The sequence below is a fragment of the Crassostrea angulata genome, chromosome 3, assembly GCF_025612915.1.
Source record: "Crassostrea angulata isolate pt1a10 chromosome 3, ASM2561291v2, whole genome shotgun sequence".
Lineage (NCBI taxonomy): Eukaryota > Metazoa > Mollusca > Bivalvia > Ostreida > Ostreidae > Magallana > Magallana angulata.
In genome coordinates, this window is record NC_069113.1 from 7,309,535 (window position 1) to 7,337,478 (window position 27,944).

Here is a 27,944-nt window from a genome sequence, read left to right on the forward strand (position 1 = left end):
TGTCTACATATTTGATTGATCAAATGAATGGGTCACATTTGTTGTAGCGTAGCAAAACGGCATTAAAGAGTATTTGAATGTTTTAAAATATAATCACCATTAATATCCGTTTCTAAATTAGTAACTTGAGTCAATATTATAAAACATACTTGAGGCCAGTGATAAAAAGATTACCTATAAAATTCATGAAATTGCATTGGGAAATAACATGCTGGTATTCATAAAAAATATTTAAAACTTTCAATAGATATAGATACATAAGTAAAACTCGGAGATCCTCAAAACTTTTTATTTACATCATCAGTAGGGAGCACATATTATTTTGATAACTTTATTATTAGATCAGTCCAATAATATGTATAAGACATGAAAATATCATGAAAATATGTCTTGTGCACATTATTAGTTTTTGGCAACGAGCCAGACCTCGTTATGTCTATTCATAGATCTGGGACCGTCATATCCGGCCGTGTAAAAATGGTCTCCATGGAAGAGATTTCTGTTGTTAATTTGATTCTTCAGTTCTTCCACTTTCATCAGGTTCATTCTGTGATTAGTGAACCCACCAAACGATCTGAAATGAAATTTAAGTACATATTTAAAGCTTTAAGATTTCCTCTTTCAATTCCTACTCCGAGGAACAATTTGAACGTATTTGACTTATACTTGGAATTATCTACCAGCCACCATGCTTATGATCTTAAATGAAACGTAACGGAATATGATGCTCGATATTTACACATTCAATTCCCATGCAGAAGATTGGAATAACTTGCCAATGTATTAACATATATTATTGACATTTAACAAATAAACAGCAAGTTAAAAAGTTCACTGGGATATGAACTTAATTGGTCACATTTTCAAATAAATCATGTGAAGTCCGAAGCATTAACGAACTGTTCGTAAAGTCTTCATAAAATGGACACAAAGTTCACATTAATATAGTCCATACATGTGTTTATTATTATGTGTGAATGCATTGAGATCATATGACCATCATCTGAACGTGTACCCATCTTAACCAAATTAAACTGATCGTGCATGAAGGAAATACAAGAGTTCCGATTACACAATACACAATCTTTAAGACGACATGATGAATTATGATGAACTCTTCTGCAAAATTCGTTCACACACGCCCGCTCCAGCAGAGTTTACATTTGTTAACAGCGAAGCCAATGTACCGCCCTGTACCATATATATGTTCTCTTCATATAATAGACCTACTTGACGTAGACGTCCAGGGGAGGGAGCGTAGTGATGTACACGGTGGGGTCGGTGGGGGCCGGGGGGAATGGCTGCATGTTGTGGGGGATCATGAAATGCATCTCCATCATAGTCTGTTGGTTATTCCTTCCCACCCCGGGGATAACGGTCCTCAGCACAGGGGCTGTCATCGGCATCTTCATTCCTTCATAAAACATTAAAAAGAAAGTTGCACATACGAGGGCAGTTCAATATATAATGTGTATTGTAGCACAGCACGATAATGCTTTGCCTGATTTCGTTGATAATGATACTCTTCAACAGTTCTATTCGATATCTTTCAAACAGTTTAAACATTTTGTCATTTCAACAGAACCAATCGTCATTTGGTAATGCAGTTTTTTTTAAATGAATTAGCGTCTAATAAGGTATCTTTGAAATTAATGGTAGAGACGCGATTCGTGATATTGCCAAATTGTTGGCATATCGCTATCGCGGTTGCATTTCATTTTTAGCGTATTTAGATAGGACGATTTTTTTTAGAGAGATGGATACCGCATATATTTATAATGAGAGATGACCAAAAGGGTTACGAATACAAACAGTTAAGCAATTGCTAAAATGTTCCTTAAATTAAATCAAAGACAATTTGCAAATATTGTTACTGGTGACGGAACATGGGTTCACTATTTCAAACGAAGGAAAAATTTAAAACAAATTATGGCTAACTAAACACGGTAGAAGACATTAAGTTGCCAAAAGAACCATATAAACACAAAAAGGTTCTTTACTGCCTATTCTTCTCATGTGATGGTTTAGCCGTACAAATTCCGGTGCCGAAGGGCTTTTAAAAGAATTACAAGTCGGTAATACAGAAATGTTATACTAAAAAATGCTGAAGAAAAACTATGATAAAAGACCTCCTGTGTAAGGATTTAGGCATGTTCGTCTACTTAATGATAATGCTCCATTACATTCTTCTAAACTTGTGAAGCAATTTTTGAAGTCTGAGATGGTTACCGTCTTGCCACACCCACTAAACTCTACACATCTAGCCTCATGCGACTATTTCCTTAACTTATAAAGTGTTTTTTTTAATCTGGTCGTCGCTATATGTCTCGACAATTCCTTAGCTCAGCCATCAGTCAGTGACACAGAGGTCTACCTTAACCAGCGTACAGTAATCCATTTCAGAAATGGATTCAGAGATTGAAATAATGTATTTTAAACTGAGGAGAAAACTTTGAAGGGGTGTAATGTTCATTTCAATATTTTAGTTGCATGATTTTGAGATACAGTTCAATACATTTAACACATCGAACGAACCTCGTATATAATTATCAGTTGCACACATAACTGTTGGAAAAAATAATGCAGTGCCACTTAAATGGCATGGTCACGATTTTGGTTAAATTTTATTTTTCTGTTTTTACTGTTTACAATGCTTTAGGAATGCATTTTTAATGATCACATGGAATTTGAGTGTCAGTCGTAGAGTTATAAGCAAAATACAGAGCTCACAATTCTTTGTCACGTTAATTTAACAAAACGCGCGCCCTATATTGATTCAATATACCAGTAAAAATCTTTTTCAAGCTGATTTGTATATTTCATCTTATCTATTTAAAGTACAAATATACAGTTTTTAACGTTTAACACAATCATTTTGAGGTTGAAACTGGAATTTTCACTTCAACATTCAATTTGTAAACAAAAGCTTAATAACTCAATGAACGACATTCAAATTTCGGTTGCCTATTCAAAATGCCTTACAGAAGCTTTGTTAACGTTAAAATAGGAAAAAATAACTTGACCAAAATCGTAACCATGTCCTTTAAGTAGTTGGTGTCTAAAATGTGGCTTTCAGGAAAAAGCTGTAAATTTTTAACCTTAAAAGGTATTCTCACCGAGTGTGTTCTTTCCAGAAATGTAGTGGAACAATTTATAAAACATATTTGAGTTCTTCAGAGCATCGTATCTCGTCACCAGATCTTTTGTTGCAACCCACTGGGACATCTCATACCGTCTCAGCTCAAACCCCTAAAAATGATGATAGTTCTTTAATCAACAGCATTAATTATTCTATGTAAGGCGGCGGCCACGCTAGCGATGGATTCTGCTCCGTTTGATAGATCAAATGCGACAAAGCGCGAAGGTCTTTATGATGGATTTGTTGTTTCTTTTTTTATTGTTTGAATCGGTATAATAAAACAGTTAAAGTATATCATTGAGGAAGTCCAGTTCCCCTCCCTGTTCCCCTTGGGAAATAGGTTTGCTCTCCGGGACCCGGAATTTTCCTGACTCACTCAATGGTATTCCTTAATTGTATAATATACACTCCAGAGTTTTAAGCCAATTTTTTGCGAACATACTAACCTACTCTTTGCTGTAAGTAGACTCATTAGAGTTTGACATTACCTATAATCAATATCAGAGCCATACAATCAAATCGAATTTGAAAAATTATTTTCGCGTGCTTTCCAGTACGGGTATAGTTCTTCGGTTTTTATATTATTTCGTCGGCCATGAGTTGAAAAAAAAAACCCGCTTATCCGTTGTCGATAATGCGCAAGCTACGTTAAAAAGTTAAAAAGAGTCGAATATAAACTTGTAGCTAAGACAAAACAATGTTATCACTTATCATGACGGGGGGAAATTTTTCCTGCGAAACAAAACCGAGAATGAGAAAAATAATGTAATAAAGATAGTCTTGTTTTGGTCATTCGGACAACAAAATCAATACAGACCGGAAATGACTGGAGCACGGTATATTTTGGACAGTCCAAGTCCCGACAAAACGATGGCTTGTTCAGGGCTGCAGAGGCCAAATAACAAAGGGATGCGAACACTGCTAGTCCAAGCATGGTTCTTAGTTTTCTGAAAGGCTTTTCTGTAAAAAGATGACACCGTTCAATCATTTGTCAAACACTGGTTGAATATATCAGGAGAGATGCATATCTACCGGTATATCTAGTGTTTTATATGCAATATAAATTTAACGATAGTGTTAGTATATATGCAGTGATAATTTTATAAAGATGAAGTTTAACGACTGTTTTAGTTTCATGTTTATTCTTGTCACGTATCAAATGCTAAATGCACTTTATGAACTAACTTTAATTTCTCTTGACTATCTGTAACCACCGATAGAATCTTCATTATCAGCACATATTTTATTAATTTTATTAATTCCTCTACAATGTTTGAATTTAATACATATATAACAACATAAAACCCCAATGTTTGGCTTTTAGTCCAAACTTTATTTATATAATTTTAATTTCTATACATCTATTTTCGTTTATTTCAAAGTATTTCTACTTGATCGCCTTACCTTACCGGTCGAGGTGAAGTTTTCCGTCTTTGGAAGTACGCAGTGATTCCTCTGTATTTATATAGGCGGGGCATGGTTGTTTGATAACCACCACCATCGATCTATACACGTGGGGACGGTCTTATAAAAAGGCTTTGACCTATGCTGAGATTGCGTAAGTTGTAGAATGATGCATCAGTATGCTAGCAGTAGATTGTACTTGAGTAGCAGATGTGACCCATTTTTTATGCAATTCAAAATACCAAATGTAAATTTTAAAAAAATTCAAAGCCAGTCTGTTTTCCCGTCTTTCTTGCATTTGAATTTCAGCAAGCACTTTCAGGGGAAAATATAACAGGACAGAAAGATCATTATGTAAAGTACAGTAAAGGGATTGCTAAATCCACAGACGACGCCAGTCAGGACCACCCGTTGTCGGTCTTTTCCGACTCCTATATCCTTAATGTCCTCAGGATCAGCTCTGCACTGTTCCTCTCCACCATATAGCAAGCATGCTGACATCTCAGCTGCTGTCTGCAATACTAACTGACTACTCCTTCCCCTTCTTTTTTCCTGCTTTTCGGATCTTTTCGTCTTAAACTTAGAAAATAAGCCTGGCTTTTGCAACTTGAAGTCTTTTTACTTGTAATGATTAAGAACTGGAGGTATAGGTTAAAAAAAAAGAAAAGAAAAAGAGAACTTAACTCTTCTCACAACTAGTGTACGAGACTTTGCTATTACAGCTCTTAAACCCTCTTAAAGAAAAAAAAAGTCATGTTCAAAACTTTTTGGATAAAACAAAAGTGGAGGCATGCATCATATCTGCATTGGGGTACAATACATTATGTATACCCAATGTGATTTTACTATGTAACGTTGTTTACGGGGGACCATCTTGTACAATTGAGAATAAAAAAGTAAACATTCCTTGAACTGACTTGTTTCTGCCAAAACCTGTTGTAAAATTATAAAGAAGAAATAACAATGGGGTTCTACATGTTGTTTTGTATACAAATTACGCATACAGGAACAAGACATTGCATTTTTAATCACTTGGAACAGCTATAGAACTTTGCAACTGCAGACTATTTTGAAGGTTTAAGCAGTGTTGAATGTGACAGACATCTCTACAACAGTTCCAATGCCCTTTTTCAGTTCTATAAGCCTAAATTTTATTAAATTTCCTTTAGAAGTAAAATTGTATTATAAAAAAGATTGTCTTAAAAATACACATGAATATATACATGTAAATTTTTAAATGAAAATATAACTTCAAGGTGCTCTCATAGACACAGGCGAAAATATCTCGTGCGAATTGATGGTTTTTTAGACCAATTTTAAGAATAGGGTACCTTCTTTTGAGACAAAAATACAACTTAGATAACCAAGTTAAAACCTTTTCCTAAACAAATGGTTGTACAGTGGACAATAATGTCTTCCTTTCATATTTTTTCAGATTATTAAATCTTAAATTTAAGTTTGTAGCTGCGCAGGTCATAGTAATTAAAAAATGCATTGTTCTGCTCTTGTATGTGTAAATTGCATACAAAACAACATGTTTATATTAACTCATATACCTCATATTTATTGCTTTTTCTTCTTTTGACAACAGTTTTTGGCAGAAATAAGCCAGTTTAAGATATGTTTAAATTTTTATTCTCAAATGAACAAGATGGCTGCACATCCACCTTTAATTCACAATTGATATTGAAATACTTACATTTTCCAGTGTCTTTGCCTGTGATAACACTACGTATCGATTTTGTACTATATAACCCATAACTTCAAATGACGCCAAATTGAGGAGCCAGCGGGGTTTGCTTATTTATATTTAGATATTTAATTGTACTATGGCTTAAATTATATAAATATAAGTATAAAGGAATATTTCTTTGAATATTATGAGACCATAATTTCGCTCGGGGCGTGATCAAATCTACCATAAAGCCCTTCGGGCTTAATTGGATTTGATCACGCCCCGACCGAAATTATCACCTCATAATACTTAAAGAATGATTCCTTATTCCTTAAGTATACCCGGTATATTTTTAGATGTATAAATAAAATAGCCCAACGAAAAAGTACTTTTACGGCGACGACTTTTAAAAACCATGTGACTCTTTCATTACATTTTAACTCATGAGTTACTGCACGAGATTCGCGTCGTTTCTAATTAAGAGAAAATTTAGTGCAATACTTAAACTGAACGAAATGATCGTAAAATCCAAAAAATTCAAGTTCGTGTAAATGTGTGAGAATAAGGAATCATTCTTTAAGTATTATGAGGTGATTAATTCGATCGGGGCGTGATCAAATCCAATTAAGCCCTAAGGACTTTATGATAGATTTGATCACGCCCCGACCAAAATTATCACCTCATAATACTCACAGAATGATTCATTATTCCTTAATTACTACAAAATCAGTTTGAGTATGCTGTTTATTTAATTGTTGTTATCTAACACTTTGTTTTTACGTTTGAACAGGTTGACAACATTAGTGACTCAATGAAAGACGTCAAATCAAGGTATTAGACTTCTGAGTGAAGAATTAAAGATTGGTGCACATATTGTACTTGTATTTTATTAAGGCTTTTAATCTTTTAAAAATATTTTAAAATTTGCAGTTCGTGTTACTTTTCCATTTTTATAAATTTATTTTAATTCAGATTATACAACACCTGAATCATACCATACCCTTTGAAGAGGTTAGGGTTTTTTGTGTGTGAATGTACCGAACTGATTGGTTTAATTCATACATGTACAATAAATGTAGATAATAGTTTTAGCTAGATTTCATTATCTTGATGTAAATAATCTTCTTAATATATTACTATGGTTAATGCATCAGGTTGAGAAAGCACGAGATGATTGAATATTGATTAAAACAACTCTATCCGTTGTTTCCCACCATGCATTGTAAGTGTATCTTCCTTGCTAAAATAATACTTTTAAAATTATTGGGTGCTTGTTTGAAAATACAAAATCTGGGCGAGGCATTTAACATAGTTTGCTTTCATTGTTGATTTTTTTTTTTACAATTACGGTCCTTTCATTGGGCTATCCATAGCTCTATCAACTTCACAGAAAGCAAATGGACCCACTTAAATGAAAGGTAGTTATTTTTTTTTTTTCTTAAAAGTTAAGTATTTTACAAGTGTGTCTTGGGATTGATAATACAAAAAAAAAATGTATAACGAAACAATAATTTTGTTATAAAATAGTCTTTGAGCAATGAGAAACACATCATTATTGTATAGTTTGATTGTTTTTTTGGTTTTTTTTTTAAAATATAATCACCTTTAATTTCTGTTTTTAATTACTCAACATATTATATTAAGAAGACCAATCAAATCAATTGGATTAGACATTGAAAATAATATATTAGTGTTTACGAAAATGCATATAGCTGTTTTACTTTCATTAAATCTAAAATTCAAAAAACTTGGAAATAGTTATTACTTTTTATTTATATCATTAGTACAAATCATTTGATGAGTATTTCAATCATTTAATATAAAAAAATTTGATCAGTGTAAAAATATGAACAAGACATGAAAATATATACATAATGAAATATGCATTATGAATAATGTATGCATCACAGTTAGCTAGTGTTTGGCAGCGAGCCAGACCTCGTTATGCCTATTCACTGAGTAGGGGCCGTCATATCCGGCCGTGTAGAAATGGTCTCCGTAATACAGACTGCTGTTGTTGATTTCATTTTTCAGTTCTGTTATCTTCACCAGATTCGTCATGTGATCCGAGAACCCGCCAAACGATCTAAAATGAAAAGTACATCTATTTACACTTCGAAGACGATCGGGATAACTTTGATTTGGGAGTTAACCCAGGAAATACAAACCCTCTTAAAAGGCGGGGACGTCAATGACGTATCAAAAACGTTTGGCTGATACTTAACGAATTGCTTTTTTTTACCTTTCAAATTTCACAAGTATTAACGAACTGTTTGTATTTATCGTAACTTAAAGTCTTTGAAAAAGGGACATATTCCAAACTATCTTTTTTTCAAATTTACATATCTAACCAAATTGAATTGATAAATAATGCATGCATAAAAGAAGTTTTTAAAATGTCAGCTATGACGTCTGATTTCACGCGATTCAACGCTACGTTAAACTCACGCAATGTGGCAATTGTCAAACAATTTTTTGGAGTTGTTTTTAATCAACTTTTCTATGCACAAATCATCACCGCTGACAAGACGTAAATCTTGAAATTAATGGATAAATTCGGTGTACTGTATGCTGTACCATTGTTTTCAAATGAAACATATTTATAAATACCTTGAAAATAGTCAGATTTCATATAGTACGAACAATTTAATTGTTTTTTTTATAGTTGTATGTATTCCTACGCCAGAGTTCAATATAGTCTCGTTCAACCAGACGCTCGGCTGTCTCCGTAAATTTCCGACAAGCAGAGTCTCTCTTGGTAGTCGGAGATTAACGGAGACAGCCGAGCGTCTGGTTGAACGAAACTAGAGTTCAGTATTGCTTGGATCCAGACGCGTACAATTTTTAGACACATTTCGATTACTAATACACAGTTTGATGGAATTTCAAAATTCTATCTTTAAATATTACACAACATGATTCATATGTGGTTTTCTCGAAATTTTGAGAATTCATATTATAAAAATGTGCGTAATTCAAATACAGATTAGTAACTACTTGCCAGGCAAAATTACATATCGTTGATTTTAAGATTGATAATAATCAATAAAATAAAATCAACTTCCGACAGTACTTCAGTAGTTTGATTACAACATTAAGTTTATTTTGACAAAAGCCCATTTTCGGCTCATTTTCGTCGTTAAAAAAAAATATTTTTCGCGATGCAACGCGTAATTTTAGCAAATAAACATGGTTTTTTTTTCGCGATTTTATGCGTACATTGAAGCGATTAAATGCATTATTTTCTCAAATGAACGCGAAACAAAGTTTTACTTTTTTTTTATATTAGACTTACTTGACGTAGACGTCCAGGGCAGGGAGCATGGAGATGTACACGGTGGGGTCGGTGGGGGCCGGGGGGTAGGGCTGCATGTTGTGGGGGATCATGAAATGCATCTCCATCACAGTCTGTTGGTTATTCTCTCCTACCCCGGGGGTATAGATATCCACCACAGGGGCTGTCATTGGTATCTTCATTCCTTCATAAAACATAAATACATTGTAATTTTTTCTAGAAATACGTACATATATGCAATAGGTATACAATTTTTTTTATAATTCTACTGTTGTGCCCTTTTTGATGCTTGGTTTTTATCATATCTGTTTTTATAAATTCTTTTTAGAAAAAAAATGCCGATTTAAGATGCTGTTGAAACTCAATAGTTTCTATAAAACTTTAAAAATTCTCACCAGCTGTGTTGTTGCCAGAGATGTAATGGAACAATTTGAAGAACATTTGTGAGTTTTTATGGGAATCGTAACTGGTCATCAGATCTCTTGTTGTAACCCATTGGGACATCTCATACCGTCTCAACTCATATCCCTAAAAAAGATGATTTTTTTTCATTACCTGTAATTATTCTCGGTTATTTAATCAATTATTAGAATACAGATATATAATTTTTTATCTCATGTTGCAACGTTTCAACTTTGAACGTTATCACAAAATAACGGGTTTTAGCAGGTAAATTTAAAATTAAACTTGTTGCAAGACCAATGAAATTTTTTTTCTGCGAAACAGATACAATTAATATGATAAATAATGTGAAACATGTCTCTTTTGATAATGAAACTTACGCCAAATGACCGAAGCACGGTATAATTCGGACAGTCCAAGTCATGACAGAATGATGGCTTGGTCGAGGCTGCAGAGGCAAGAAGACATAAGGCAATCACTACCAGTCCGAGCATGGTTGCTGTCTGTTTGATGATCTGTATAAAAGAGAAGATGGCACCATTTTTGTCATTCGTTAAACTCTGTCTATATACATTAGAAAGAGGCAGATAATGTATTTTTAAAAGGTTTTTTTTTTTATTATCCATTCATGTAAACAGTTTGATTTATGAAATAAACTGGTTACTATATGTTCCTTTGACCATAGTATGATAAAGTGTGCTTGCAGTTAACTTCGTATACTAACTTTGCCATTGTCACTATTTGTAAGTTTTTTCTACAGTATCACATGTTAATTTTTAATTTTGTCATTTATGAAGAAGAAGATATTAAAAATTTTGTGCATAGAATTTGGACCTACTGACAAAAATGCAATTGAAAACATAGACACAAATCAACACTCATAAAACGGATATAAGCAAAATCAGTTTTCATGATTTTAAAAATCTCTACTGAGTGCCCGCCTTACCTTACTGGTCGAGGTGAAGTTATCCGTCAAACGTTGGTCGTTCGTAGTGATTCCTCCGTATTTATATAGGCGGGGCATGGTTGTTTGATAACTACCACCACCGTTCTCAACACGTGGGGACGGTCTTAAAGAACGACCTTTTACCTTATCTTAGATTGCGTAAGTTTCAGAATGCATCAGGATGCATACAGTGCAATGTACCTGCGTAACATATGTGACTGCTAGCGCAATTTTTATGCATTTACAAAAAAAAAGGGTCCGTTTGCTTTTCCTTTTTCTGGAATCGATTTACTGCAGATGAGTACGGTGGACATCACTGCTGAAGGTGATATAGTAAATAAAAATACGACATGCCACGCTTACAAACAAATCACTTGTCATTTGAAAGAAAAGGATCGTGATGAAAAAAGGGAGTAAAATATAATATACACTATATTTATATGTATGCAATAAATATCCGGTATTCAAAGCCTCTGAATACATATATACTATAGTATACACATGTATCATACAAAAATCCTAATACACCTCTTATCTAACAAAAAGACACAATTTAATTTAAATCTGTGGTGTCTACATTGATCAATTTTTAAACAGACTTTTCTATTTTTATGATAAAAATTGAATATCTAGAAATTGTATGATCTATGCAGACTCGTTTTAGAATTATTCAAAAGTTTACTCTACTCCATAGCAATTTGTTATAGAGGAAAACTTATCATCGGTTCTTTATAAACATTAATTTAGCTAAATTGGTATGGTTGTAATAAGCAGAGTTATGTTGTGAACAATACCCCCCCCCCCCCCCCCCCCCATTCCAAACAAGCAAGGACATCAGCCGACACTTATTTGCAAACTGATAGCCTTCTTTTTGACGTCTTTAGCCGGACAAACTTGATAAGGGGGCCTTTTATACAGCAGATAATGATACAACAAATGCATTTGAAATCCCTTATCTGTTCTTGGGGTAAATATACCCATGTGGGTACAAACGTGATCTAGTTTATATAATTTGATTTTTTTCATTTAAATATTGAAATCGGTCGCCAGTCACTCAGAGGAGAAAAATACATCAACCAACTCACGTGAACAAAATCTGTAGAAAAAGAATATTAAGGTATGTGTTAGAAACGATAATATATTTTAATGATAAATGAATACATGTAGATATATTTATTAACATAGATTTAGAAAAAATCAATTTTAAGAAGAAAAAATTGATAAGCAATTTATATATTTTTTAAAAAAATCATATGGAAATCGATAGTGTTTCAAAATCTTGCAGAAATAAAACAAAAATTAAGAAAAAGAGAAGCGGAAAAAAATTGTGCACTATGATTTTTGATAAGACATATTTGTTTTGTATTGTTTTAAAGAAAAAGGGTCTTTAGTTTTTAGATACTATTCCAAAAATATGCAAAAGCAAATAAAAAAAGGACGGGGCGGGAGGGGGATTACTGTACTTTGTTTTTTGAGAAGAATAGTAAAAATAACATATGCAATAAATATTTATTTCCAGATGTTTTACCTTGCTTTGACTTCCTGTCTTTTTACCCTGGCCCTAGGATTCGTTGCTCACGAATCTCACGCACATGCACATCTACCAGGTTTCTGCAACAATCTCGACTGTCCAAGATTTTCCGTCCTGCAGACTTACAAAGTAAATAAATGTGTATATATTTCACACAACTAGTGCTTAATTTTTCCGTCCTATCGTATCACATTCATTTTATTGTTGTTGTTTTTTTTTGGAATTTACATTTTTTATTGTTTGATCAGCCAAAACGTGTATTTTTAATTTCGTATTTTATCGAAGGAAGGGTATGAACTCCGACAGTACGAATCATCCAAGTGGGTGATGACAAACCTAACAGCCATGATATTTACCGACGATGATGATAAAGAGATGTTCGACAAACTTTTCTATTACATATCTGGAAATAATTCCATACGTAAGTAATTATCGGTTACTACGTGTATTTTCATACTTCATCTACTAGTGAATGCATGAACTACACTTGTTCATTCATAGACAAAATATTTGCAAGATCTTTCTCCTCCGTCCCTCAAACATCTTGATAATTTTATATTTTCTTTTTCTCTCCCCTCTCTTTCCATTATATGAACTTACTCGGGTATAACCTCACCAGAACTATTTTCAGAAACCAAAACTATTTTACAGACTCAAAGATCCCGATGACGGCACCAGTACTAAGGGAGGTAATCCACGGTCCAGGACCTGCCTGTGAGAGCACGTTTATGACCCATTTTATGATTCCTTTCTCCCTCCAATCAAACACTCCCACCCCCACTGACCCACGTGTTTACCTGAGGGAGGTGCCAACAATGAAAGTTTTTGTCAGGTGAGTTGTAACAAGGCGGTTCCAGCTGCAATTGTTGTTTAATATTATTATACATGTACGTGCACATGGTAAAAATATTTTTATACCATGGATTCACCTCATGTTGAATCTAACCAGTAGTTCTGTACGAGAATAAATGTACATTTATGTGTGTACATGGTATATTTAAGATTAAGATAATGGTAAAAAATTAAATAACGTCAGCGAAAAAAAAAAATTTAAAAAGGAAAAAGATACTGTATATTTTCTCAGAGTAGTAGAGAACTAACTTTGGGGTAATCAGGAAACAACTAACTCTTTGAAAAACCCTATTTCAGCATAGTACGTTGTTTTCCTTCTTGAATCAGATAATTTGAACTTTATTTGAACTATTTTGACAATTCAGTCTCAGTATGGTATTTTAGTAAATCTTACAGATCGTTTGGGGGGAAACCGACGGCGGAGGATTACATGAACGAGCTGCAGACGCTGGCTGACCAGATCGGTGACAGTGCTCGGTATGAGAACGCCTATTACTTCTTCGCCGGCTACGACAGTCCTTACAAGGTCTCGGACCGCCATAACGAGGTCTGGCTCAAAGCGCTATGAGCGTGACGTTATGTGTTTACCCGTGAAACTTCAACAGTTGTTATGTTCAATTTTTCATTTTTTTTTTTTTACATTTTTATTGACATAAATTTTGTTTTATAAATCGGAATGTTGGTTTTTTTCTGGTAAAGTTACTCTTGGTAAGCATTCATTTGTTTCGTATAATCGAAAAATTGCTCGGCCTTTTCCGTCAAGCCGACTTACAAAACGGAAAAGGTCGAGAGATGTTACGAATGTGTTTGGTAGAATGAAGGATGTTGATTAAAATGAAACTTATAAATCATTGAGTATTCTATTCAATCTTCAAACTTGGTGGAAAACAGCTTCCGCTAAATCAAGTTCATTGCCAAATGCCATGCAAACATACATGTATTTCAATATTCAGAAATGTATAAAATCAAATTTACCTACTTTTTTGAAAGTTTACCCTTTTTTGTAAAAAATCATATGCGCTAAAATAAAAAGAATGTTTCACGTCAAAAACACTAAATACAATAAAGTTACACATCCCACTGTATATGTTTACAGCATCCTGTAGTGTGTTTCTATCCGAGTTTTGGGGGTCGGCTTCGGTCGATCACAGTTGTGTTCGTACATGAGGCATCCTGCAAATTTCACTATCTGCGCATGCACACATCACACCTTGCACAACTTTAATACTGAGCAGTGATAGCTTCGTGTAAGTCTTAAATCCATGTTCAATACCAAGGAAAATAATTTCAATGCATTTTTCTTGTTACCCGTTCCGTCAATCCGTCCTTCTGTCATTCCGTCATGATTCACTTTCGATCATATCTCACCAACCGTTTCACACATTCAACTCTTTGATACATGGATGTAATACAGGTTCACTTTCCGATCATTATCCTAAAAACCGTTGCACATATTTTGATATATGAATGTGTACAAGGAATTCATATGATGATTTTGCCAGAGTTGTGCCTTTTGAACTTTAAAAAAAAATTGAAAAATTCTGTTTCCGCCCTCTAACTTTCGAAGGTTGTGTATATAAAGCTGATATTTCATATGTAGGCTATTTATAAGATAATACTGGGGCGGCGTTAAAGATCGTAGCTGCTACGTATGGCTACGTAGTTAAACGATTAGCTAATTAAGCTGCTACGTAGATATTCTTGGCCTAAATAGTTTATGCTTACCATCAAATTCAAGATGGCCACCTTAGTTACCACTTTGTAACAAACTTGAAATGTATATACTTCGTGATATTTTGTTCATCCATTAAGTTATAATGAATTTTGACATGCATATTTCCGCTTGAAATTAACAAATTATGTCGATGTAATTAGTCTTTAGTTGAATATTTCCAACTTCAAAGCTGAGACCTAGCGACAAACCTAGCGGGTCGTTCAATAGACCTACGACCTAGCGGCTAGGCTAGCTGCTACGAACTTGAACAGGACCTGTTGTTCGCAGCCTAAATCACGTTCGAATTTAAAAAAATTAGGAAATTCTTAGTTTCCGCTCTCTAACCTTTTGAAGTGATGCATATGTAAAGTTGATGTTTCTAAAAGAATAATTTATTAGAAAGTACAGTTGGTTCCTATCCGATGATTTTTGATAGAGTTATGCCTCTTGAACTTAAAGGGAAATGAGTAATTTTCAGGGATTTATATCTTATTTTGCAGTTGTTATATTTTAAATTTGGCATTTGAAATTTTGAACGCTGGCGGGGGCATTCGTGGCATTGCGACACTTCTAGTTTAAAAACTACACTTGTGTGAACAAAAATAACAAATGAACAATTACAATACAAAGTTGCAAGAACTTGTGTTCGAACCCTTTGTATATTATATATACAATAAAATATGTTAAAACCAAAGCTTTTAAATTATTTAATTTATTGGGTGCGTTAAGTACAAAACTCTGTCCCCAGTTTTTGCTTCCACCACTTTTCGCTTGATATTTCGATAATAATTAATCAAATACCTTTGTGCTCAACAAAAAAAATGTCCAGATTATCTGTTTTGAAACGCCCCCTCTACCGCTTCAGGTTTCAATACACATCCAAAAATAGAAAGTCTACGGGCATTGCATCAGCCATTAATAAGCCCGGATGATAACGTTTAAAATTTGCGCGAGGTGTCCCGAGAACTTCCGAATGGAAAAAAGGTGTAAACATTTCCTATTATAAATCTCCGTAAGAAATTTGTTTTCGTTCCTGTAAACTTTTATGAGTGAAAAGGGATGATTTGTCAATGAACATATCTTGAATATTTTCCATTTCATTGATATCAGCTGTACTTTTTTCACAGGTATGTGTATTTTTATCAAAGGTCATCAAAAAGGGATGGAAGCAATAACTTGGGACAGACTACATGTATAACTCTTTTTCGTATCAATTGGATATGCATTTGCCCATTTTCAAAATATAAGGATACGTTTCAGTGTAGATGGAAGATCCTGCGGTACTAAAAAATAATGACCAGAAATATACATGTAGATGAATTTTTAATACCGGTATGAGGCGTCGTAACTACTAGTATATATTACCGTACCTTACACACGTGTATCACTCACCTTAAATACACTGCACCAAGGCACCTTTTGGCAGGGGAATTTTTACATTCCGTAGTTGCCAAGTTTCCAAAATTAAGAATCAAGATTATGAAAAACCAACAGGATAGCTGTTTTAAGTAAATCTAGTTCACTATTCAAACCTGATGATTCTTATATTTGTAATAAACCAACGTGATGTTAAAAGAAGAAAATAAAAATTTTGAAAATGACCTTTTCTCCAAGTTTTTAAGATTACCTCATTGGGTACCCTTGGATCAAAAAAAAAATAAATAATATATCATGAACGTTGTTATAATTATGTAAATAAAAGAATCACAAATAACTGAAAATTATTTTTAACCAGAATCTGCCTTTAATTTTCAAAATCAGTCTGATTTGAGAACGTTATCAAAATGCATCTTCGCTAGCCAAACGTTTTCGGTCCACTCTGCTCCCCATTTTTGGAAACCCTTGGCTAGCGAAGATGTCAAAATGATAAGGGTCCTTTAAAGTACTGGACAGTAAACGTTTTCAAATTTTAATAACTACACTTTCAATATGTATTTAAGTTTCAAAATTATAAAAGACAAGCAAAAACGAGGACATAAGAAGGTTTGTAGATTTAATTTTTATCAACAATCAAGCCACCCTATATTCTATAACATGGCGCTTTAATGTTATCGTAACAATTAATATTCTCACAAAAATACAACATGGCACCTTTCAAAGAATCATCAATAAGAATGACTATACATGTACATATTTGAACCGCATTAAAATAAAACAATAAAACAAATTTAATAGCTTCAGACATGTATGATTATCATATTGTAAACATAAAATGCAAATCTTTGGAAAAAATGCTCCACAACTAAAAGTACATGTAGCATTAATTATGTCGAAAGTATTAAGAATCGATTTAAACTTTGATATTAAAACATTCAATAAACGTCTATTAAAAGAATATCATTTTGTCCCAAATCAGAATCAAATGACATCACCAGGGCATACATACAGACATACGGACATCACACACTGTGACACATATATACGACCACCCAAAAACATAAAATGAGCAAACAAGTTCAAGTTACTTAAAGTGATTATGCGACAAAACATGGCTAGTCATATGTACCCATCACACGCTACATCTACAGTTGAACTAAGTACAAGTTATCAATCATATGTGTCCTTTTGACGCTTTACCAGAAAGAAAGCTTTGATAAGACACGAACCAGATAAACGTTCATTTCTCCAACATTTACACTAATCCTATCAACTCAATGAACCGGATACACAACACTGCTGCTCACAAATAGAATAAAACCTTATCAATTATAAAATCCCTAGGTGCACTATTTTTTGTCAGACGTAGCGGGTGAACTTCCACTGTTGTGATTTGGATCCGGGTGTACACGTCATCGCTACCACTCCTGCCGGATCAACATCCAGACACAAACCCGTCCGCTCGTGCTTTATGTACCCATTCTACAAAACGCAAACATATGCAGTGTGTTTACTTGTACTGAATATTCTATAGATTATGTGGGTCCTGGTCATATATCCAATTATAAAGTTGAATAGAGAGTATGTCCGCGTATGAACTTTCTAAACCTGCCTTCCAACGCATGTTTAAGCAATTTTTTATACAAAAATATAGTTTCTTATTGTTAGTTATTGTAGGTTAACTGTGCCTGTATTATGTAATTCACGATCAACACTGTCTATGCATGAACAAGAAAGAACACTGGTGCGTACACGATCAACTCATTCTCACGATACATGAATGTTACACTTCTAAAAAAGGCTGAATGAAAATTAACTGACTTCTTTAGGAATGGCGTGAATTCTACAGCGAATCGTATGCGCATAATTTACACGCATTTTAAAAGTACGTTGTGTTACCCGTTGCCAAGTATGTAATAGAACGGATTTTCAACTGCGTCTACACCAATCAGATTTCGGTATTTAACATGAAATATGATAAGGTGATTTAATGCTCTCTGACCTTGACATGCGTCCACTTGTCCCTGGGGCCTATGATACAGTCCTCCAACATCGGGCGGGATCCCTCCTTATTCTCCTTCAGCACCACACACTGCAGGGAGGTCCGCAACAGGTTGTCATTGGTCAACGAAAATCCCTATTAAAGATGGAGGTTCGCTTTATTCAGAAAATTTTCCAATATTTAAAATGCATAAATTTATGAAATAATTCTGGTTACAAACAATAACTAATGATGATTAACTTTCTTGACACAATTTCCCCAGTTTATAAAATTAACATTAACAAAAACAACATTAACATGAACAAAAAGCAACTAATTTAATTCATATAATTTTCCAAAAGAATAAATTCTGTTTAACATTTACGTACAAAAGACAATTTAACAATCTCATTGCACAGAACCATTCCATGGGAATTGGAGCATGAATGAGGTCACTAACCTGTGTGGCCAACTTAAAATGACACGCTTCAAAGAACAGTCGTTCCGGAGCCTGAAACAGATACTGGTGGTTGTCTAGGCAACGCGGGTCGTGCATGTTTTGTAGCTGAAATAACAAAAATTACAAGAGTTATTTTATTATAAAAATTGTTATAACATACATGTATTAACAGCTGATCCGAAACACATTTGACGCTAATACCCGACAATCATAAGCGTCAGAGAAGCCTCATCACTAAAGCAAATATGCTGCAGACAATACAATATAGTGCAATACATTTACTTGAGGTAGCGCCAGAGGGTGTTCAGATATTTGTTGTCAAAAGTTCCATCTTTAAAATATAAAATTTTTAATTACAAAGTTCATCTGCGTCTTAAAAGTCCATTACTCCGGAATAAATATTGACAAGCTAGTTTGAAATTGGTCCAAGAAGGATGATTTGAAATTGGGAAAAGAATAAGAAATGACGCTGAAAACACAACGTCAACAATTCTTTACCAGAAACCTTTCCGAATAAGAATTAATAAGTTCTCATATTGTTTTTATCACGATCAGAAATATTGTCCAATCGAACTCTTCAAGTTGTAATAGGTGTTTATATGTTTTATATACCTTTCGCTGGGACATCAGGGATGACACCTTAGTTGTTAATTGATAGGTTAATTGACGGTTTGATTGATTAATTAATGAGTTAACTAATGGGTTAATGAATTAGTCTAGGTGATGTTTGGTAGGTCTTACCGATCCCCAGGCTTTCACGTCCCTGTTGTAGATAAACAGTTCCGGCCAGACGTTGTCAATAAACCAGGTGAAGTTCTTACATTGGAGGTTGTTTTTTAACTGGAGTCGGGCACTCAGATCCCCCGCACTCAAATCCTGAAAATTAAAACAAAATCATCTTTGAAGTTTAGGCAGTTAAGATAAACGTACGCTGCAAAATATATTCTTTTTAAAACATTAAACCTCCTCAATTATTATTGATATGTCAAACAATTAAAGCAAACTCTGTTAGAATTCACTAAGAACAAATTGTCCCGCTAATGAATGTCATTTTGTTATCTTTAAATGACACAATAAATCTGTTCCATCTACTTCAATAGATATTTGATTTGTTTGAGATGTATCTCAAATTTTTTAATTTCTGTTTATCATATATCCATGAAAATAGGGTTTGGTCGATTTATTGTCATTTTGTTATATTTAATTTGGACGCAAAAACATATGTTCCCTCTATTTCATTAGATACTTAATTTTTTAGAGATATATCTTAAATCTTTCATTTCTGTTTATCATATATCGATAAAAATAGGGAATGGTCGATTTATCGACATTAAGTTTTTCTTATAAGAATAATAAACTTCTAATCATTGTATCTACCGAAAAGCCTCAGGTAATTATTGCTCTGTTTTGCACCATAAATCTAATCGACAATCTCACAATCCATTAAATTCTGCTGATCATATTTGATGTTAGCGTAGCTATCTTACAGTTTATTACCTAATCACTCTCTATATCGCAACCCTTAGGTCAGACTGACTAAGTTTGTATCAGTCATTATAGATACATGTGGTATAGATAGTGTTACAGTACAGTCCACGTGTATCCGGTATAGTGTTTACCCCGCGGTTTGTAAATTAACATCGTGGTCAATTCATCGCGGTAATCTCAACAGCCATGTATTAAACCCGGCGGAGTGGCATATCGTTTATAAAAGTATAGCAGTTACATACATTTACCTATACCGCTATAAGAAGCTGATCTTATGGTGAAGTCACTAACCTTCATTTCCTCGAAATGGTCGTAGATGAACTGTCTGTATTCGGGATCCACCCACACCTCCACCGCCCTCTTGTAGTTATAGACCTCCACCCGCCTTCTACCCCCGGGGAACGAATAAGGCTGTGAGCGAGGAATGTGACCTAGATGTGAGCAGGGCAGGTGAACTAATCTACCTCCACACATCCATACCTGTAAAAAATTGCTTATTTATTTTCTAAAATTAAAAGACTATGACAGAGAGATCTGGCCTTAATGATGCGAAATGGTCAAGAAATTAACCCCCAAATCTGCATAAACTATCAGAGATATTTTAGGAAATGCACTATTATTAAGTGAAGAAAAAATCTAAATATTTTGGCTTTAATATTTGAACATTTTTCTATCAATTGCCCTTCGTCTATAGCAGGTCAATATTGTCTAAATTAGCCTCAATCATTCAGTCCTCTTAACCTTCCAACTTACTACAAGCATTTGATTTCCATTGCGTGAATAAAATCACACATGAAATATATGCCAACCCTTTGTTTTGCAGACATACCCTCCACGCCATCTCCAGATTTTCCCCTCCCCACACTGTCATGCCTTCATCATATGTACCAATCTCTTCAAAGTATTTACTTTCGATGGCATAAGCGGCTCCAACCATCACAGTCCCCCTACAAAGTAGATTCATGTTTTACCTGGGATTTTACTAATACCCAAAATAGCTTAAAAATATCAAAAGTTATATTCCACAAAAGTTTTGACTATATATTACATGACCATGCTGCAGGTGTGTAGCTCCTGGTCTGAAAAATCGGAAGATCTGCAAATAGGTCGTCAATCCGCATTTTGTCAGACCGGGTGCAACAGAACTACAGCTTTACATTTAACGTTTGTACGTTAACGTTTGATTATCTATTTGACGTCATATTGACACCCGCGGGACACGTAACTCTGAAGGTAAACACACTCATGGCTACCTACGGTCTTGTATCAGCCTCTGTCTTTCCTATTTGGTCCTGCCGGAAGAAGGTCTCAAAGAAGACCATTCGCCAGTCGAATCCATATCGCGTCATATAGCCGTCGTTGAAGCGGTACTCCAGTGTTTCGGCGTTGACGTAATCAAGCACTCCCATGGCAACGGTTCTACGGTCTTTCTTGATCTCAGTAAGCAATGGCTGCAACCTACATTTGTATATAGTAAATGCATTAAAGATAGTATAAAGGTATACATTCTCTCCCTCTGACAATAGTCGTGCTACGTTTTTATTAATTAATATACATTGTGGGGTACAAATCAAGAACGGATTATATACAAGAAGCACGTGTTTTATACAACATGGAAATATTTCCGGGGGGGGGGGGGTGACACTGAAGGAGGATATTTTAAGGGTTAATGCACGCTTAATACCCAGTATTTACTTTCTTGTGGTTTATACAACGACAGGAAAACCACAAAGAAGTTACGATCTCCACTACCGGGCTATTTCTATATGTGTCTCAAGGACAGTTCAAACAGTGGTTTATTGGAACAAAAACCTAGCTGGCATATTCAACCAAAAAACTATGTACAATCGGATACCGAGGCCAGCTTACTGTGGATTACTTCCCTTTAGGCGATATATCACTTCCTTGAACTAAATAGATAAATGTTGATCGATAATATCATTCACCGTTTACCGAGAACATTTTCTTTTACCTAAATCCGATAAAAAATAAGGAAAATACAAAGAAAACTTTTTTTTTTAAATCTAAAAGCAGTTTCTAAATATTCTGTTGTCGAGTTTAAGTCTTTTAAGAAATGAATATTCAAAAATGTTTTTCAAATAAACTTATAATATGTAATAAGAACATTTAAGCAATAAGAACCAACCACTTCATGTATGATGATGTAAAAAGCATCAGCAGCACAAATTCGTTAGTGAACTCTATGAATTACCAGTACATATAAATTCATGTTTTTAAGACCCCTACATGACCCAAATATATGTAATGCATGCATGATGTCTTATGATTTCTTATTGTCCGGTTGCACAATATATTTACCACACATTTACATGTTTTTTAGCAAATAAATAAACGTATTTCTATGGCCAAGTTGCCTGAAGTCCACCGTTTACATTAATAACTACTACAATAATATAATTTCAATACGCAGGCTTCTGTACCAGAATACTGACCAGTTGTCATTGACCTCCATGTGGCTATCGAAGAAGGACACCACCTGACCTTTGGCAACTCGCCAGCCCTGGAGACGGGCCGCTATCAGGCCTTTGCGCTCAGTGTTGCGAAGAACCCGGATGAGACCCTTTGGAAAATGTCTAGCAACGTATTCTTCTAAGGGTTTCTTAATTTCTACTGCAATGATAAAATAATAAAGCTGTATTGCAAATGACAAACTTTTCTTTTAGGGGGTGGGAAGGGGGGAGGGGCGTTTGATCATGAGAGTCTAACAGAATTGTAGACGTGGACAAAGGACAAAGGATGGTCACTGTCCTTACGAAGGTCACAATCTGTTCCACGGGATTATTTGTTATGGCACCAGGATCAGTGTGATCCGGCAGGTCATACAAAAACCGTACAGAGCAGACAAAGGCTAGGTAACAGTTATCATCGTAATGAATGATTTATATCAGGTCGTTAGTGCAGTCCCTTATATCGTCCACAACTTAATGTGTAAATAGCAGACTGAGATAGGATGCACCTAGTCGGCAGGTTTCCTCAAAGGTTGGAATGAATTAAGTGTTTTGTAAACACTTGATGGGGGCTGGACGGTCGTGCTCATTTTTAGAGCATATAGATATCCTTTATACGAAGAACCCTGTATAAAGATAGAGGAAATCTTAAAATTTTAAAGCTAAAATGTATATGGAATTTTTGCTTACTTAATACATGTAATAATTTATACATGTAGTTTTAAAAATCATATCTAAAAATCTAAGATACAACTTATGGCTAACTTTTTGACCACCCAGCCTCCTTAAAGTATACATGTACTTAAAAGGAGAAAAAAAATCTATAATACTACTAACACATGGTGCTGGCGTCATCAATGAGGATGATTTCTTGTAATAAATGGCGAGGTGTTCGGTTGACGATGCTGTAGAGAGATCGGATAAGAACGGACGGCCATTCGTCGAAGTACGGAATGATGATGCTAGTGGTAGGGAGGTCATGCTCGTAGGTTCGAGTCTTACACCTGTCAAAAAAAGAATGTGCTTTATAAGATGCCACAGTTGCATGCAACATATTTTTTCTTATCTAGAAGCCAATAAGTTTTCACATGGTTACATCTTTTCATGCCCATCAACGATAAAATTGAATGGCAATAACGAAATGTTGCATATCATAATTACATAAATTTGACTGAAAGTGTAGTGTTAAGATGAATTAAATACACTTTATCTAAAAGTAAATTGTATCGATTTGTGAAACAGGTTTTAAAATCTATAAGGTACATCACGGTAAGACATGGAGGCCTAATACTGCAATAATTTAGCCCTCTTCGATATTTTCTATCAGATGTTTCCACAAGAGGGAGGGGTGGCTGCATTACTGTAGCTACCGCAGACCCTCAGCTAGTTAGTACTGGTCCACGTGTTCAATTTTTAAGTTCAAGAGGGGATATAGCTTTATTGACTTTGTGATCTATCTGCTTGTTGTTTAGCTTTCACCAAAGGCCAGGCCAAGCTGTTCACCTTAATTATAATAGGATTAAATTGCTTCATTTGTGAATTGATCCCTGGTGCATGTTGATTTTGTGCTCATAAAATCGACAGTGAGTGAAAAAGGACACCTTGAGAAAAATATAGCACGTGCCCACACGTGTCTCAAACAAATAACTGATTGATTGTTGGTGAATTAAGTGTTACGACTATGCGTAAGAGCCATATTAATTTCGTTTATAGAAAATTAAACGGTTGTAAAATTAAAAATCGTTTGTACAAAAAGGACGTTTGCTTGTTTGTTTGATTAATCTTGTTCGAAATGTAGATCTACAAGATCTTTCTACAGTTCCTTCAATAATTCAAAAGTCCCGCTGTGATGCCGAGCCCCTTATTTTCAGTTAATATGTTAAAAATAAGATATCATTTTTTTACACAAATTTCTACTGCATCTTTTTTTTGTTAAAAATATAAATTAAAATTTATGAAAATATAACAATAATTTTCACTGTGTAAATATTGTTTATAGACTTAAGCAGTGTGTTTGTAAAACAAAACTTGCTTTTCTCCAGGGGTATTTGTTGTACTTTAATTCCATATACAGAAATCATAATTAAACCAAGTTTTCATTGTGATTCATTGTAATGTAATATGTACTTTGGGTCTGCATTGAAATGAAATTTAATGCTCTATGCGCCTTGAGATTTAACACTCAATGTATCCCCAAATCCAAAGATGAATGAAAGCGTACAAAATTGCAGATGACACAATAGACGAACAAATGGGAAATAAGGATACATAAGCCGTTTATCAATTTAGAATAATTTCCATGAAAAATTATTCCTTATTTATTTGCATCTAAACCTGATCATGCCAAAAGAATTCAGGGTACATTACCAGGCTATTTTGGGGGTAACGTAGTGGAAATCTTTACATTACGGAGAAATTAAAAAAAATATATGGAAATAAGATTACATATGTACGTCTGGTCTTGATAATGGCAATATGAAGTCATAACTTGGAAGACTGGATATAAAATTCAGTGTACAATAGTCCATATTGTGCAGGTGCCAACTCGGTCGGATTTTTTACTTCATTTTTTAATCTCTTTCTTTATAATTTTACAAAGTAAAATATAAATAACAAACCACTTTTTAAAAATTGTATAAACGGTATATATATAAGTAATTATGTTAACAAGAAATTTTCTCAATAACAGAGCACATTTTGTTGTTGTTGAAAACTGATTTTGCATAATCGCATGACGAATTTCTAGACTAAACTCTAGACTGTTTTGATACGATTACTAGAGTAGAACTTTTATCTTTTGTCGGGCAACTGATTTAGTTTGGTGGAAAACCGAGTGACGGATACTGTGTTTTGTTAGTTAACAATTAATTAACCTCGCCAAAATTATGTCATCCAGATATGATCCAATGATAAAATTAATTCTTCTAGAGGCCATCCATATACAACATTTTAAAACCTTATTTTTTTTGGAGAAGTACATTGATATTTTGCTTTTTAGATTTAGGAGAATACTGAGGGGCGGGGGGGGGGGGCACTTTTTTGCAAACTTAAACCTCACCATTAGGCATATAGCATCAGAGAGGGTCCAGCCCCCCTTTTTTTCTCGCAGCAAACATAATTGTTCTTAAAGTTACCTTAAAATATTAATAGCAATATTGAAACATGGTTTTGGTGTCAATTTCAACTGTTACCGTCCCAAACAACAGAGTAATAGAACGGATTTTCAACTGCTTCTAAACCAATCAGATTTCATCTTTTAACATTAGAGTATGATAATGTTCATTGAGTCAGCTCTTCGAATTCCCTGGTGTTTTCTTTCATTACAACCGTCCCAAACCCTTTCTGGACTGGACACACTGTACAAGGGTCCTCCACTACCAGTTTGTTCGCGTGGCTGCGTGGATATACAATACCAATTAAGAAAGAGTCCTGCGTCAATATTTTGAATTGATGTAAAATTATTTACTTTATTTGAAATGGCACGACAGTCACAGGTGCAATGTGTGTTGTAAAATGCTGAGCAAAAAAGAAATACACATGTTGGCGTCAGGTGCAAAAATGGTGCATAAATCAATTATTCAGTTTTAATCATGTAAGGTTGCATTGTTTTAATTATTCTAAAAGCAAGAAATGTCATCTCATTTTAGATCTATCTTTCAGTATTTAAGAAGAGAAATAAAATAGAAGTGTAAAAGTTAAACGTATTAAGGATTACTGTGTGATAGCTACGTAGACTATTCTCCTTTGAGAAGTGGACAAACATAGCCTACATCAACGGCGCACAATGCAGGCTATGTCTGTCCACTTCTCAAAAGAGAATAATACGTATTCATATTGCATTTGTTATCAAATGTTATTTGAGAAATGGAGATGTTAAAGCGAAAATATGTGTTTAGAGTACAATATTTACATCTACCGAGTACGACTCCCTCACGTTTTCCCATGGAAACTTATTGTTAATCCATAGCTCTATAGAAACTGACAGGACTGAAATAAACACGCCCCGTTTATCGATTGGTTGAAATGGTTGTTTCTTTAGCTAACGTACTAGATGATGTACATAAACTTTACCCGTAAATAATATTTCATCTTAATATATTTACATCTACCGAATATGATTCCCTCTATTTCTTGCGGAAACTTATATAGTTAAATCATAAATCTATAGAAACAACCAGACTGAAATCTACACGCCCACGTTTATCCATTGGTCGAAACCTACATTATTTCGTGCAGTCCCTGATTTTTCTTAGGCCTAAGAAAAATCAGGGACTGCACGAAATAATCATGATGTCAGACTCAAATTCCCATAAGAGACGATTTGACTGTTTCTTTTAGCTTACGTACTGATGTGCTTTAACAGTAATTTAGTGAATTTTACTAACTGTTTACAATAAATTTATTAATTTGTTAAAAGAAAGATGTAAATATATACAATAAAATGCTTTCTTTGATGATTCATAAGGGTTATGAAGGTAGCGATCATTGCAGAAAGAATTACATAATGTATCAGTCTGTAAAAAATAGAATGCAAAAAGGCTGATATGGGCTGATGCAAAATAAATGTGGAAAAGGGGTTTCATACTGTTATATTTATTGCATTCATAGTAATAATTAACCGAACACTCCAACTTAAACATTTATTACTTTGTACTAAGTTCATTATTAAAACAAAAACGGAATCCACAATAATGGTTCAACTAACATCAAACTTAAACAAAATATATTTTTTACAGGTTTAATACACGAAATACGACAGTGTAAATTTAGTAATTTTGAACTGAAAAGATGTTGAATATTAGGAACTTATAATTTAACTGCAGGACATCCGTTATTGAAATGAGCGTGCTTCCCTATATCAAACATCTTAGATGGTCACTCAGCCACGGCTCTTTGAAATCAACAAGATTTGGCTTTTGAGCTAAGACTACCCAATTCAGGCACGTAGCATCGGGGGCGGGGGGGGGGGGGGGGCAGCCCCCACCGTACTCCACTTTTTTTTCTTGCGGCAAACATATTTCTTAATCGAGTTATCATGAAGTTGCCCCCCCCCCCCTCCACGTAGATGTAAAAATCGAAGTGGAAATTAGGAAACTAGCAGCTAAATTGAACTTAAAGGTATATGTCCCCTCACCCCCTAGATTAGAATTTTTTTTTGGGGGGGGGGGGGGGCTTGTCAAGATTTTTTTTAGATGAGTCTGTCTCCCCCCCC

General features: G+C 34.4%; 3 protein-coding genes across 3 annotated transcripts in view; 1 reads left to right on the forward strand and 2 right to left on the reverse strand.

Moving 5' to 3' along the window:
- Positions 1–281: 281 nt before the first annotated feature.
- Positions 282–4,583, reverse strand: LOC128179018 (heme-binding protein 2-like). The gene is made up of 5 exons (XM_052846481.1): positions 4,544–4,583; positions 3,957–4,099; positions 3,117–3,249; positions 1,231–1,414; positions 282–574 (listed from the first exon to the last, which is right to left on the reverse strand). Exons 2-5 carry the CDS (start codon positions 4,071–4,073, stop codon positions 403–405), a joined length of 606 nt encoding a protein of 201 aa, XP_052702441.1. The 5' UTR covers positions 4,074–4,099; positions 4,544–4,583; the 3' UTR covers positions 282–402.
- A 3,388-nt stretch (positions 4,584–7,971) lies between these two features.
- Positions 7,972–27,944, reverse strand: part of LOC128176504 (polypeptide N-acetylgalactosaminyltransferase 1-like) — a 28,027-nt gene continuing 8,054 nt past the window's right edge. Inside the window, exons 3-14 of the mRNA XM_052842899.1 lie at positions 23,570–23,736; positions 22,718–22,895; positions 21,522–21,722; positions 21,094–21,211; positions 20,556–20,744; positions 19,518–19,652; positions 18,777–18,881; positions 18,338–18,472; positions 17,701–17,817; positions 9,909–10,041; positions 9,514–9,697; positions 7,972–8,304 (exon numbers count right to left, since the gene is read on the reverse strand). Coding sequence (XP_052698859.1) covers positions 8,133–8,304; positions 9,514–9,697; positions 9,909–10,041; positions 17,701–17,817; positions 18,338–18,472; positions 18,777–18,881; positions 19,518–19,652; positions 20,556–20,744; positions 21,094–21,211; positions 21,522–21,722; positions 22,718–22,895; positions 23,570–23,736 — 1,834 coding nt within the window. The 3' untranslated portion in view covers positions 7,972–8,132. The remainder of the gene's footprint in view (positions 8,305–9,513; positions 9,698–9,908; positions 10,042–17,700; positions 17,818–18,337; positions 18,473–18,776; positions 18,882–19,517; positions 19,653–20,555; positions 20,745–21,093; positions 21,212–21,521; positions 21,723–22,717; positions 22,896–23,569; positions 23,737–27,944) is intronic.
- LOC128176503 (heme-binding protein 2-like) lies at positions 11,821–13,921 on the forward strand. Its single transcript, XM_052842898.1, has 5 exons — positions 11,821–11,978; positions 12,381–12,521; positions 12,678–12,813; positions 13,044–13,224; positions 13,641–13,921. Exons 2-5 carry the CDS (start codon positions 12,381–12,383, stop codon positions 13,810–13,812), a joined length of 630 nt encoding a protein of 209 aa, XP_052698858.1. The 5' UTR covers positions 11,821–11,978; the 3' UTR covers positions 13,813–13,921.